Source organism: Rattus rattus, chromosome 6, assembly GCF_011064425.1.
Source record: "Rattus rattus isolate New Zealand chromosome 6, Rrattus_CSIRO_v1, whole genome shotgun sequence".
NCBI lineage: Eukaryota > Metazoa > Chordata > Mammalia > Rodentia > Muridae > Rattus > Rattus rattus.
The window spans coordinates 58,309,496-58,322,169 of NC_046159.1; the positions used below are offsets into that span (position 1 = coordinate 58,309,496).

At 46.0% G+C, this 12,674-nt stretch overlaps 1 protein-coding gene across 1 annotated transcript in view; it reads left to right on the forward strand.

Annotated features, from left to right (window-relative positions):
- Positions 1–11,401, forward strand: part of Rab7a (RAB7A, member RAS oncogene family) — a 44,801-nt gene extending 33,400 nt beyond the window's left edge. The window contains exons 4-6 of the mRNA XM_032906139.1: positions 5,111–5,329; positions 5,989–6,117; positions 9,999–11,401. Of these exons, the coding sequence (XP_032762030.1) occupies positions 5,111–5,329; positions 5,989–6,117; positions 9,999–10,094 (444 nt within the window). The 3' untranslated portion in view covers positions 10,095–11,401. The remainder of the gene's footprint in view (positions 1–5,110; positions 5,330–5,988; positions 6,118–9,998) is intronic.
- Positions 11,402–12,674: the final 1,273 nt, after the last annotated feature.

Sequence of the window (12,674 nt, forward strand, 5' to 3'; positions counted from 1 at the left end):
AATAGCCAGAGCTACATAGTAAGACAACTTAACAAAAGGGAACCCAAGACTGCAGGAAACAGAATGACAGCCCCAAGAGTCCCCAGAAAGAATGTGACTTGGAGGAAGGGTGGCGAGGCTGGTGTTTGGTGTTCTTCACAGCATTGCGGGGACCAGGTGAAGCGCAGGAGCTGCACAGACCTGCACTGTCTGTGCACCCAGCACGGGGTTGAGAACTGAGGTCTCACCACACTCACTGCTGCAGTGCATCCCCACAGCTAGCGGCACAGAAGGATCCAGGAGAAAGCTAGAGGAGGTGGCAGCTTCTGAATGATGGGGCAGAGTCTTGAGTGAGCCCTACATATGCTAAAACTCAAGAGTTTTAGCAGCTTGTAGTAAAAGATAAGAAAAGGAAGACACCACAGATAAAAATCCAGTGGTGACCTCCTTGTCCTTGAGAGTGATTTTTATATTTACAAAGGAGCCAGGTCCGGTGTCACAGTTTAGAGTCATCCGTGGCAATTGATTTATCTTTACAGGTTGGGATTCACTCTATATAGCCTAGGCTACTCTCAAACTCTTTCTGTTCTTTTACCTTCGTCTTCCCAAGTGCTGAGAAGGCAGTCATGAACTCTCAGACCCAGTTAACATGTTGGAACTTCCTCCCTTCTTTGGGGGGTGGTGTTCTACCACAGACCTCTAATTAGAACTCAGTACATTGGTTTTAATTTAAAAGAAAAAAAACCTTATATCTGCAGAGAACAAGTAGGCAATACAGATTTGAGAAGAAAAGAAGTAAAAGTTTCTAAAACTTTGGAAATTTCAGTTAACAGTAGATTGGACATAGCAGAAAAGGTCTGCAAAAAAATAAAAAATAAAAACAGAAAAGAGGGTTAGGTGAGGCCACACCAACTCTTTCATTTTTGTCTTTACACATGCATGTCCAGCACGTGCTCCTCCATTGAGCCATATATAAAAGAGTGTGTGTGTGTGTGATGAAAAAAGAAATTAAACCAATCCAGGGATCCAGAAATCTCAACTGGCAGGAGGAATAAATTAAAAATGTACATGAATAGCAGTGATACCCAACCTCAGAAGACTAAAGAGAAGCCAGTGCCAGCGTGGCTGTGGACGCCAAGGAAGCAGCAGCCATGTGCTTGCCAACCATCCATAGCAGCAGAGCAGCGGGGTGATATTGAAGAGGTGACACCAGCAAGCTGTTTTCAGAGTTAGAACTTGGATAATAAAAAGCACAGGTTTTTTTGTTTTGTTTTGTTTTTTTGTCTCTTGGCCTCCATGAGACCCCATCATAAAGACCAATAAGTTGGAATAAAGTAAACCTAACTGCAAAGGGCTAGAGGAGTCATCCAAGGAGTCGTCATGCTTGGTATGATGCATGAGGCCCTGTGTTCCACCCCCACCACTATGGAGCAAAGAAAGCATGTGGGGTTTCCTTTGGTGTCTACTCAGGATTGGTCCAAGACACTTCCTCACCACCATGTAGCCTTTATGTCATGTCCAGGGCTTCGGATTTGTGTAGTTGAGATGGCCAAGCACTTACTTGCATAGTGTCCTGGGTTCAGTCCCCAGCTCAACATGAAACGGAGCTGGAGGCAGGAGGATCAGAATTGCTATAAGGCTACCTTTAGCTACAGAATGAGTTCAAGGTCAGTGTGGGCTACATTAGATGCCGTTTTTTTTTTTTTTTTTTTTTTCCTGATCCAATTGACAAGATATAATTGCCCACCTAAACATAAAAAGCCCTGTACACATCCATCCTTAAGAACATTCATAACCAGGGGTTGGGGTTTAGCTCAGTGGTAGAGCGCTTTAGGGAAGCGCAAGGCCCCTGGGTTGTCCCAGCTCGAAAAAAACCAAAAAAAAAAAAAAATTCAACATTCATTTTTTTTTTTTTTTTTTGGTTCTTTTTTTTGGGAACCTGTAAAGGTACCACTGAGCTAAATCCCCAAACATCTCTTAACATCACCTTCCATGTTGTCCCCAGCTACTCTCTCCTAGATGCCATCTTTAAACAGGTAAATGTAAAGGCTGGAGAGGTGGCTCAGTTTAAGAGTACTAGCTACTCCCTTCCAGAAGAGTTTGAATGCCAGCATGCACAGTGGTACTCAGAACCATCTGTAACTACAGTCTCAGGGAATCGGACACCCTTTTCTGCCTCCCTGAAAAGGCATGCAAGTGGTGCACAGATACACATGCAGATGATACACTCATAGAATAAGACATCAATTAAAAACAAATTGTATAAATAAATTTGATATGTCATGTCTATATAGAATGTAAGGACAACCCCCTGTATAACTTTAAATGTAGGTATTTTGTAATTACTTATAATACCTAATCCCATGGGAGTAGTTATTGAACTGTCTAGGAATAATGATGCAGAGGGAATCATTAAGTATTTATCAAAGTCATGGCCTGCTGTTAGGTGGGTTCTCAGGTGTGGCTCTTACATTTGGGTCCTACCATAAGGAAACCAGGATTGGAGTTACACATTGTAAGGTCCAGTGGGATAGTGACGGCTGTGTTACCATTCACACTTCTGATGCATTGAGGCTACAAGTCAGTGTGCAATACTGGGTACAGCCAGGTAGGTGTGCATGAACACTGCAGACTTGGTAAGCCATGGTATCATTGAAGCAGGTATTAGCAGAGATACAGAAAAGGCCCATGGGATAGGACACAGGCGGTGGGGCCCTTGCTGGGAACTCTTAGGGACAGGTCACACTTGGCTGGACCAAGACCTTCAAATGGAGTAGCCAGAAGCTTCAGGACTTGAGGTGAAAAAGTACGAATGTGCACATGGAAAGTAGAGGAGTGAGAATAAGTCACACAGGGTTTAGATTGTATAAAGCATGAATGAACCCTGAATGACATTACCACCAAATACAGTAGTCCCCGGACAGGAGCATGTTCTCACAGGAAACTGGTGGTTAAGTGGGCAAAGTACAGAAAATGGCAGGCCACAGACAAGCCTTACCAGCCTGGAAGCCAGATTTCAGGGAATTGTGGTCATGTGGAGGAGGAGTGGCAGGCAGAGGCGGGCAGCCAGGCACTGTGCTCTTGTGCAGAGTGGATGCATCTGCCAGCATAGCAGTCTCTTGTGTTTCCACTCCTCCACCCTCATCCACAACAGCAGATCCTCAACCATCACAACCTGTGGCCTAAGAGGGGAATTGGGGCAGGAATGGCCTGGAGCTGATGGAGCCCTCAGGCAGCAAGTGAGCATGGCAAGAACAGACTCTCGTCAGGCTTCAGCAAGATAGCTCCTTTAACTGGGGGAACGTGGGAGTGAGTCCTCTTCCTGCCCATCTCAGGACGAGATTTCTGAGGTTGGACATGTCCTGACCCCACTCTTGCTCTGGACCAGCTCTTCCCAGTCCCACAGCTCCCTAGTCCCAGTTTCTGTTTCTGTCTATGGTTTAAACCTCATCTTAACCTTTGGCATGAGGAGAGAAGCAAAAGTCTTCATTGCAGCCCTGCATATGAGGATGACTGGCCAGGGTATAAAGTACAGTATAATAAGGCAGTGGGATACTGATAATTTTGGATATGAGAAAAGGTGAGTTGGAAGAGACTCACGGCAAAGCACTATTGGTGTAAGACATTTTCTTCAGGCATCATTTCCTTCTGAAAAAGTGCCATGGAAGTAATGTTTTATGCACTTGTATGTGCATGTGTCTCTCTGCACCACATTCCTACCTTGGGCACACAGGCAGCAGAGGGTGTCAGATCTCTTGGAATTTGAGATTATGGACTGCTTTGTGGATGCTGGGAATCAAACTCACGTACTTAGAAGAATAGCAGTGGTCTTAACTGCTGAGCTGTCTCTCTGCCTATAAGTTTACTCTTTTGAGAAAAAAAAAAGAAGAAGGGCTGGAGAGATGGCTCAGTGGTTAAGAGCACTGACTACTCTTCTAGAGGTCCTGAGTTCAATTCCCAGCAACCACATGGTGACTCACAACCATCTGTAATGAGATCTAATGCCCTCTTCTGGTGTCTGGAGACACAGCGATAGTGTACTCACATACATAAAATAAATTTTTTTTTAAATAGAAAATAAGTACAGTGGCACACTGTACCATACTAGTTCCATATGCAGCATCTGCCCAAATTATCATAGTAATGGATAGATAAGTATATTAATTTTAGGGCTAGAGAATGGCTCTTCCAGAGGTCCTGAGTTCAATTCCCAGCAACCACATGGTGGCTCACAACCATCTGTAATGGGATCTGGTGTGTCCGAATATAGCTACAGTGTATGTGCTCATAGATATAAGATAAATAATTCTTTTTTTTTTTTTTTTTTTGGTTCTTTTTTTCGGAGCTGGGGACCGAACCCAGGGCCTTGCACTTCCTAGGCAAGCGCTCTACCACTGAGCTAAATCCCCAACCCCAATAATTCTTTAAAAATTATATGTGGATATAATTTTGGGGTAGAGGACAGTATCTCATTTGGGACTTGATATGGATGAGCTTCTTCAGAGTTCACGACGCACTGGGTTCTGTTCCCACCACCAACTTCCAGAAAACTCTAGAAAATGTAAAAGGACCATTAGACATAGGGCTGTATTTTTTTCTTGTTAATTGACATATATGAATTATACTTTTGTAAGTTTGAAGGGAAGGTAATTTTCAAAACTTACTGGGAATACAACAAAATTTTCTTGAGGTTTTTTTTCTTCATTTTTATGTCTGTTCTATGTCTTTGGATTCCATATACCATTTGTCTCTAAGTTGAACATGGCCCTGTAGGACAGTGTCTGTGCTTAACAAGTGGGACCTACTGCTCACTCCATATATTTTTGTCAGGATTTTGGTCAATTTTGGTTTTAAGTTATAAACAAGAACCACTTTTTGACTAAAGAAATGACATTGTTAAAAATCTATAGATTAGCCTGTAATCTCAACAACCAGGAAGCTGAGGCAGAAGGATTGCAAGTTCGAGATCTGCCTAGGCTACATAGAGAGAAAGTTCCCCCAGAATCCATTAGTCTTGAGGCTGTAGCTTCATGTTCTAGTTACACACCTGGATGAAGAAAAGAGACTCATGTCACTGTGCACACAGACGCTGCCCAGCATCGCCTAAGACCAGGTGTTTTGTGTCTTGCAGATCTGGGACACAGCTGGTCAAGAACGGTTCCAGTCTCTTGGTGTGGCCTTCTACAGAGGTGCAGATTGCTGCGTTCTGGTGTTTGATGTGACTGCCCCCAACACATTCAAAACCCTCGACAGCTGGAGAGACGAGTTTCTCATCCAGGCCAGCCCCCGGGATCCTGAGAACTTCCCTTTTGTTGTGTTGGGAAACAAGATTGACCTGGAAAACAGACAAGTAAGTGTCAGCAGTGCAGTTACTGTCACAGACTGTGCTCGTCTGGGACCTGTTCAGAGGGTCCTCTACCAGGCTCAGAGTAACGTGGGAATGAGGTGGGCTTGCTTGTCCCCAGCTGACCTCAGCCAGCTTCGGTGTGGGCAGTCCTGGCTCTCAGAGTCTCAGTTCCCCTTTTGTACCTTAAAGGAAGGGATTGCTTTTCTCATTTTGGGGTAGGAGGAATGCTGTGGGCTTGAGTCTACACAGCACTTCTGTTAGAACATAGCTTTGTTAATTATAGCTCTGCTTATTTCTGATATGTCTTTTTCCAGATTTTGTCTGTTGTTTCTTGACTGGGGCAGGGGTAGGGGCAGGAAAATCTGTGCCACCTGCCCTTCTGGACAGGTGGCCCTAGATGAGTGAGGGAAACAGGTTTGTATCAGAGATAGGCTGTGTACCCCAGGAGGATCACTCTCCTTTGGCCTTTGGCCCGTGGGCTGGCTATGGTCAGAGATAACTGGAGTTTGGATCCCTCTTGTGGGCAGCAGAGTGAGCTCCCCTGCAGGTCTATAGGCCACATCCTTCCTCCTTCCCAGATGTGTTCTCTCACCTGTGTACTTGTATGGGGAGGCCTGAGTCCTCTGCTGTCCATGTCACAAGTGTCCTTCTCCCTCCCACAGGTGGCCACAAAGAGGGCACAGGCTTGGTGCTACAGCAAAAACAACATTCCTTACTTCGAGACCAGTGCCAAGGAGGCCATCAATGTGGAACAGGCCTTCCAGACAATTGCTCGGAACGCCCTTAAACAGGTGGGTCTCCAGGGCCCTTGTGCTGCATGGCGCCCTCTGGTGATGTCTGATGTTCTTCCCTGGCTGCATCTGGGATAAACTAAGGTGCTTCTCTGAGTGGTTGTGTCATGACAGATCCTGCCTCAGCTCCTGTGAGATCCACTGCTTTATTAGACATCTGAAAGACACAGGGCAGAGCTGGGCTATGGCTTGCTGATAGACAGCACACTTACCTAAGATGGATAGGCCTGGTCCTCCAGTAGTGAGGTCCAGATAGAGTGAAACCTTGGGAACAGGACAGCAACGCCCTTGTAAAGGAGCTTGCTTGTCCCTGGGTTGGTTTGTTTTGCTGTGCATTTTAGCCAATCAGGCCACTTAGGGGTCTCGCACCAAATCCCTGTTTCTATTTAATGAGATAAACTTGAATCACATCTCCCTGCTGTTTAACCATTCGTGTCTGAGCTTGTGCCCCTTATGCAGAACCAACGACAGTTTTAGAGGGTGATTGTGATTACCTAACAACTCTCAATCCCAGGAAATTGCTTTTTCCTGAGAGTGGTTATGTAATACACAAGTAAGAAATGCAAGAAACTACCTCAAGGGACCCAGAGCTCCCAGCTACCCTCTTCTGTGAGGAGATACCACTGTGAACTAGGGCAGGATAGAGGCTATAATTCCAACTATTGGAGAAGCCAAGGCGGGATGGCAAGTTCAAGGACAGCTAGGGTAACATAGTAGGGCTGAAAGTGTAGCTCAGTGTAGAGTGTTTGCCTAGCATATGCAAGGTTCTGGGGTTTGTTACACTTTTGGGGGGAGTTTAATTAAAAACAAAGTGTGGACTTGGGAGCTCCAACCAGCAAGCTGTGGGTGTCAACCCTAACTGCGGACTCTCAGCTGCCACCTTCAGAGCACTGTCCCTTTGAACCTCTCCTCCTAGGCTCGATACTGTTGGGGTTTAAATCTTGGCTCACATCCGGACAAAGCACAACGGGCCAACATGGAGAGGTTTAATGAGAGAAGAAGAGTAGAAGGAGAAGTAAAGGCTGCCGTAGGCACGTGGAGGGAACGAGGGAAGGGAACGGGGGAAGGGAATGGGGAGAGAAGGGACAAAGAGGGCAAGAGAGCAGAGGAGGGAGAATGAGGAGGGGAAGCAGCCCCTTATACAGTGGGGTTGGGGGGTGGGGAGGTATTGACAGAGTACCAACAGCTACTGTGAACGGCCAGCATGTGGGCATCTTAGTCTTTCACCTTTTCTTTACTGGGGTCCTTTTGAATTCTTCAGATCAGGATACCTTTAGAATGGGGCTTTTTTCAGTTCTCTGACTCACCAAGGGTCCTTATACCAACCTGTGGTCCTTTCTGAGGTAGTCCTTGGGAATGTGCCCAGAGTGACCTTAATGAACTCTTAGTGAGTAGACATTACCTTCTCCTACGTCCAGTTTCTTCCCCTTCTCCCCCCAGTTCGTGTATCCTTTGGTCCTAGAAAGAAAAGGCCATCTTGGCTGGGTGTGGTAGTATCTGCCTGTAATTTCAGCACTTACAGAGCCAAGTTAGGAAGAAAGGAGGATGGCAAGTTCCAGGACAGCCTAAGCTACACAGAGAAACCACCAGATGTGCTAGAACATGCCGTAATCCCAGCACTTGGGAGGTAGAGGTCTCAGGATCAGGAGTTCAAGGCCAGTCTCAGCAACAAAGAAAATTGGAGGCCACCCTGGGATATAAAAGACCCTAACAACAGAAAGGCATCTGTCAGTTACCTTTTGAAAGGTCTGGGTGGGAGGAGCTCTTAGCTCCTCCTCCCTTCAAAGAACTCTGTTCCCAGTGATGTGAGTATTGGGAAGTAGCCACTGTCCCCTTGAAAAGTGTGACCTTTGTTTAAATCATCATTTTTCTCTTCCAGCATGCACAAGCTGCCCTGCCCTTGGCTGGATTCCTTTACCTCAGTAGTTCTCAACCAGGCTGCAACCCTTTAATATGCTCCCTCATGTTGTAGTAACCCCCAAACATAAAACTGTTTCTTCATAACTGTAATTTTGCTAGTTAATACATTGTAATGTAAATGTCTGATATGCAGGATGTCTGATATGTGACCCCCCCCAAGGCAGTCGTGACTCTCTTGTGGAGAATCGTTACCTGGGCCATCTTTATTTCAGCCCATATATATATATATATATATGCTGTCTTCAGACACACCAGAAGTGGGCATCAGATCCCATTACAGATGGTTTTGGGTCACCATGTAATTAATGGGAATTGAAATTGAACTCAGGACCTCCTGAAGAGCAGTTAGTGCTCTTAACTGCTGAGCCATCTCTCCAGAATAACAAATAACATAACATAACCATAACAGAATACACAGGTCAGACAGCTCATACAGAAAATGTTTTATTTTGTTGTCACAGTTGTACAGTCTGGGGCTCTCCTGGCATGTGCATGACTGACTTCTTGTCCACACAGAGCAACTTTGCTCAAAGAGCAAATGTGATAATTTGCCCTCTGTTGTCCAAGGAGCAACATATACAATAAGCCCTGAAGCTTGAGCTTGACCGGTTGGTATAGAGTGCTCTCCTGGCATGCGTGAGCTCCTGCCCCAGTTCATCTCCAGTACTACATAAATCTAGCACAGTAATGCATGTCTTAGACGCCCCGCACTAGGTGGAGGCAGGAAGACTTAGGAGTTCAAGTTCAAGGCCAACCTGGGATCCATGTGAGACCCTGTCTGAAAACAAAAATTGAAGTGCTGTGAGAGACGATGTCACAGCTAGCCTTGTCTAGTCTGAAGACTCTGGGCATAAGTAGGCACGGGGTGGAGATGAGGGCTTCAACATAGAAACTTTGGGGTTGACACCCAATCTGTCCAAGGTTGTTACTCATGTTCTTTGCTTTTTGTGTTAAATGTGTATATTAGTGCTGACAGGAATATAAAGTTTATTGCTGTTTATAATAACCAAAAAGTCAACACCATGCAAATGTTCACAACCTGGTGACAGTCTGAACAAAGGTAATCCATATCCTCCGTGTGCCCCTCCGTTAACAGGGGCAGGAGGGCAGGAGGGCGGGAGCAAGGCTGTATGTAACACATTGGCCAAAACCAATCCAGGACCACACTGGGCTGCAGAGTAAGACCCTGGACTACCAGAATGAGGACGACGGCCCATTGGCAGAGTGCTTCCATAACATATGTGGAGCCCTGGGGAAGGAGAAAAAAGACTGGTGGGGGGAACAAGCACCGCTCAGCAGGGGCTTTCCCTTTGAGGTGATGAGCATTCTGAGGTGATGATAGGGGCCAGTTTTGTAAGTACACCAAGACCAGTGTGTTACACACTTGGTGCACTGGACCCTAGTAAACCTAGGATATTTTTAGCTATTGTGAATAAAATTAAAATAATACTGTTTAGGAAACGTTTTCCCCTTCTTGGGTACAGTGCTGTGGTATGGGCCCCAGGGCTTGGTATGTAGGCACCCAGTCCCTCCTCAGAGAAGAGCCCAGTGACTCAAGTCCTTATCTACTCAGGCAGTGCGGGCACTGATGATGTCACCATAGCTTTGCCCCTTTGGCTGCAATATGTGAGAGACAAACCCAGGAAGAAACTAGCTCCTAGGCAACAATCCAGAAAGTTGAATGGGAAGTGGTAGCAAGGGGAGCATCCTGGGACTATGGAGCCTTGAACAGGGCCCTAGCTGACAGTTAAGAACTGGCAGTGACAGAAACCCTATGACAGAATGATAGAAATCCAGCACCTTAGCAGGGTGTGGTCCACAGCGGTCAGAACTTGAGTTGGCACACATTCTGGCTGGCTCCTGCTGACTGAATCTCCTCACAAAGTCTGCCACCCTATCGTGTGGGTATACTGTGACTCCAGTCGTCACCCCCTTCCCCACCCCTCTCTCCTCCTATCCAGGAAACGGAAGTGGAGCTGTACAATGAATTCCCTGAACCCATCAAACTGGACAAGAACGACCGGGCCAAGGCCTCCGCAGAGAGCTGCAGTTGTTGAAGAGGCAGTGAGCACAGAGCACAGAGTCCTTCACAGACCAAGAACACACACGTAGGCCTTCAATACGCGTCCCTCCTCCTCTAAACAGACCAGAACGTGAGCTCTCACATCCAGCTGCCAAAAGAAACTCCACACACACACACATACACACACATACATGCACACACACACACACACACATATACACACACAGCAAGCAAACTCCAGCCTGTGCCTGTCAGGGCTCCGGGGCAGCTGTCCACCGTGAGCCCTGTGTATGGCATATGGCGGAGACCCTGGGTGCTCTGGGGTGCAGTGGGCGTGGAAAGCTTACTCTTTTTGTCCACTGGAAAGTGAGAGAACTGTTCACAGTTCATCTGTGTCTAATTATCTGATTTTTTTTTAACGGTCTTGTGGTCTTTTACCCCTACCCTCCTTGAAGGTCCTGTGGGAAGGCTGGTGCCCAGGCTCCGTTCCGAGCGGGCTGTTTTGTATGTATCTGTTAATGCTTGTTACTTTTAACTAATCAGATCTTTTTACAGTATCCATTTATTATGTAATGCTTCTTAGAAAAGAATCTTATAGTACATGTTAATATATGCAACCAATTAAAATGTATAAATTAGTGTAAGGAATTCCTGGGTTGTGTGTTTAAGTCCTCTAACGCAGGCGTGCAAGGTGGAGGGTTGAACCCTGTCTGGATTACAGAGTGTTAGAGACTCAAATTTGGAAGTCCAGCTAGCGGCAGTATTCTGTACAGTAGACACAAGAATTATGTACGCCTTTTATCACAGACTTAAGAGCCAAAAAGCTTTTCATCTCTCCAGAGGGAAAACTGAATGAGACAGTTCCCTTCTGTGTCTAAATTTTCCAAAAGGTTGATTTGCATAATACAGTAGTGTATACAATGGATAAATTGCTGTTACTTCAGAAATTAAAATTATCATTTTCTCCCTTTCTGTTTTTCCTCTGTTCAACACTTCCCAGTGCCCTTAGATCACTGTCCTACTCAAAGAGGAAAGGAGAACCCCACCAGACCTGTCCCAGTGACTCTACCTTTGTTCTAGAAGGCGCTCCTTTCAGGGTTGTGGTACCTGTAGGTTAGCAGATCCCCTCCTTTCCCACCCGCCCTAGTGTGGCCCAGCACTAACCCACAGTCTCTTGGGTTGAGCCCTGGCAGTTCTGTCCCCTCCCGAGGTCCTGCCCTGCATCATGGCTTGCTTCCCGGAGCACTTCCCCTCCAGAAGTCTACATTCTAGGGTGTAGGCTGAGTTCTTCTGTAAAGAGATGAGCGTGATGCCAATAAAATTTAACAAGAACAAACAACAGTTGCTCTCTCTGTCTGTTTTCTCTCGAAGACTTGAGCTGTGTGGGGACATTCTCAATGTTCATTGGATTCTCGGTGGTGCACAGGGGCAAGGGTGCCTTCCAGCTTTTCCCTAGAATGCCTACCCTAGTGTGGATCTTTGTCTTAGCCACAGTTTTGGGAAAGGTTCAAACTGGCGAACTTTCAGATACAAACTATAACATATCTCCACCAAAACACAAAGTCTGTAAAGTTAACAGGAAGGCTCACTAGAGATGAAACATGGCTGAAGTTACATATGGTTATGTAGTCCTGGCCTTACCACAGCTACTATGGTCACATAGTCCTGGCCTTACCACAGCTTCATATGGTCATATAGTCCTGGCCTTACCACAGCCTGACCAATTCAACGCCAGTCAGGACCAGAGTAAGACACTGGCTCAGAAACTTTAAAACCTCAGAAATTAAAGTAAATGGGCATTATAGTTTACATCTACGATCTCAAAACTGGGGAAATAGAGGCAGAAGGGTTGGAAACCTTGGCTCCATAGAGCATCTCTGACCCCCAGACCCTGCCTTCAGAGAGCAGGTGGCCCCTGTGTAGATTGGGTCACTGGAGTGACCTGGCCTTCCTGCACTTGTGGGGCAGCCATTCCCACATCCATGGCTGGTCTTGAGTGGTAAACCCCAGGATCTGCTCTCAGCTGTCGGAGTGGATAGAGTCAGCAAGGACCCTCCTGGGTGGCTTCTAGAGAGAGCCAGAGAGGGAAGAAATTTATCATTTGATTTTTCAATTTTCTGGTTGTTTGTTTAAGGCCTGCCTCTTTTGGCTGCAGGTTGGTATCTGTGTTGAATTGAGAGTATTAGGCAAGGTCATGATGCCCTATCATGTCAACATTTTTCTCAGCAAGAAGAAAATCACCAGAAACAGTGTAAATATCCCATACTGATTATACAGATTTAAGCTTAATGTGCAGGAAGCATGATACCCTTAAGCCAGTGGTTGTGAAGGTAGGAAAACATGTATTTTTGATGGCCCTAGGAGCCCCTAATCATACATTTTTGTTGCTACTTCATAACAGTAATTTTGCTACTGAGCAGTGTCTCAGTTCCTAAGACCATCAGGAATATGTGTTTATTCGATGGTCACAACCCATACTTGAGATCTGCTGCCTTGAATTGTTAAAGGCATTGCCAACTGTCCTGCTGCTTGGCTGTATTTTCAAGGCCATAGATGTGGCCGTAGTTCATCGTGTTTTCGGGTTATTTTTACTGCCAAGGCCATTTGAGGATCT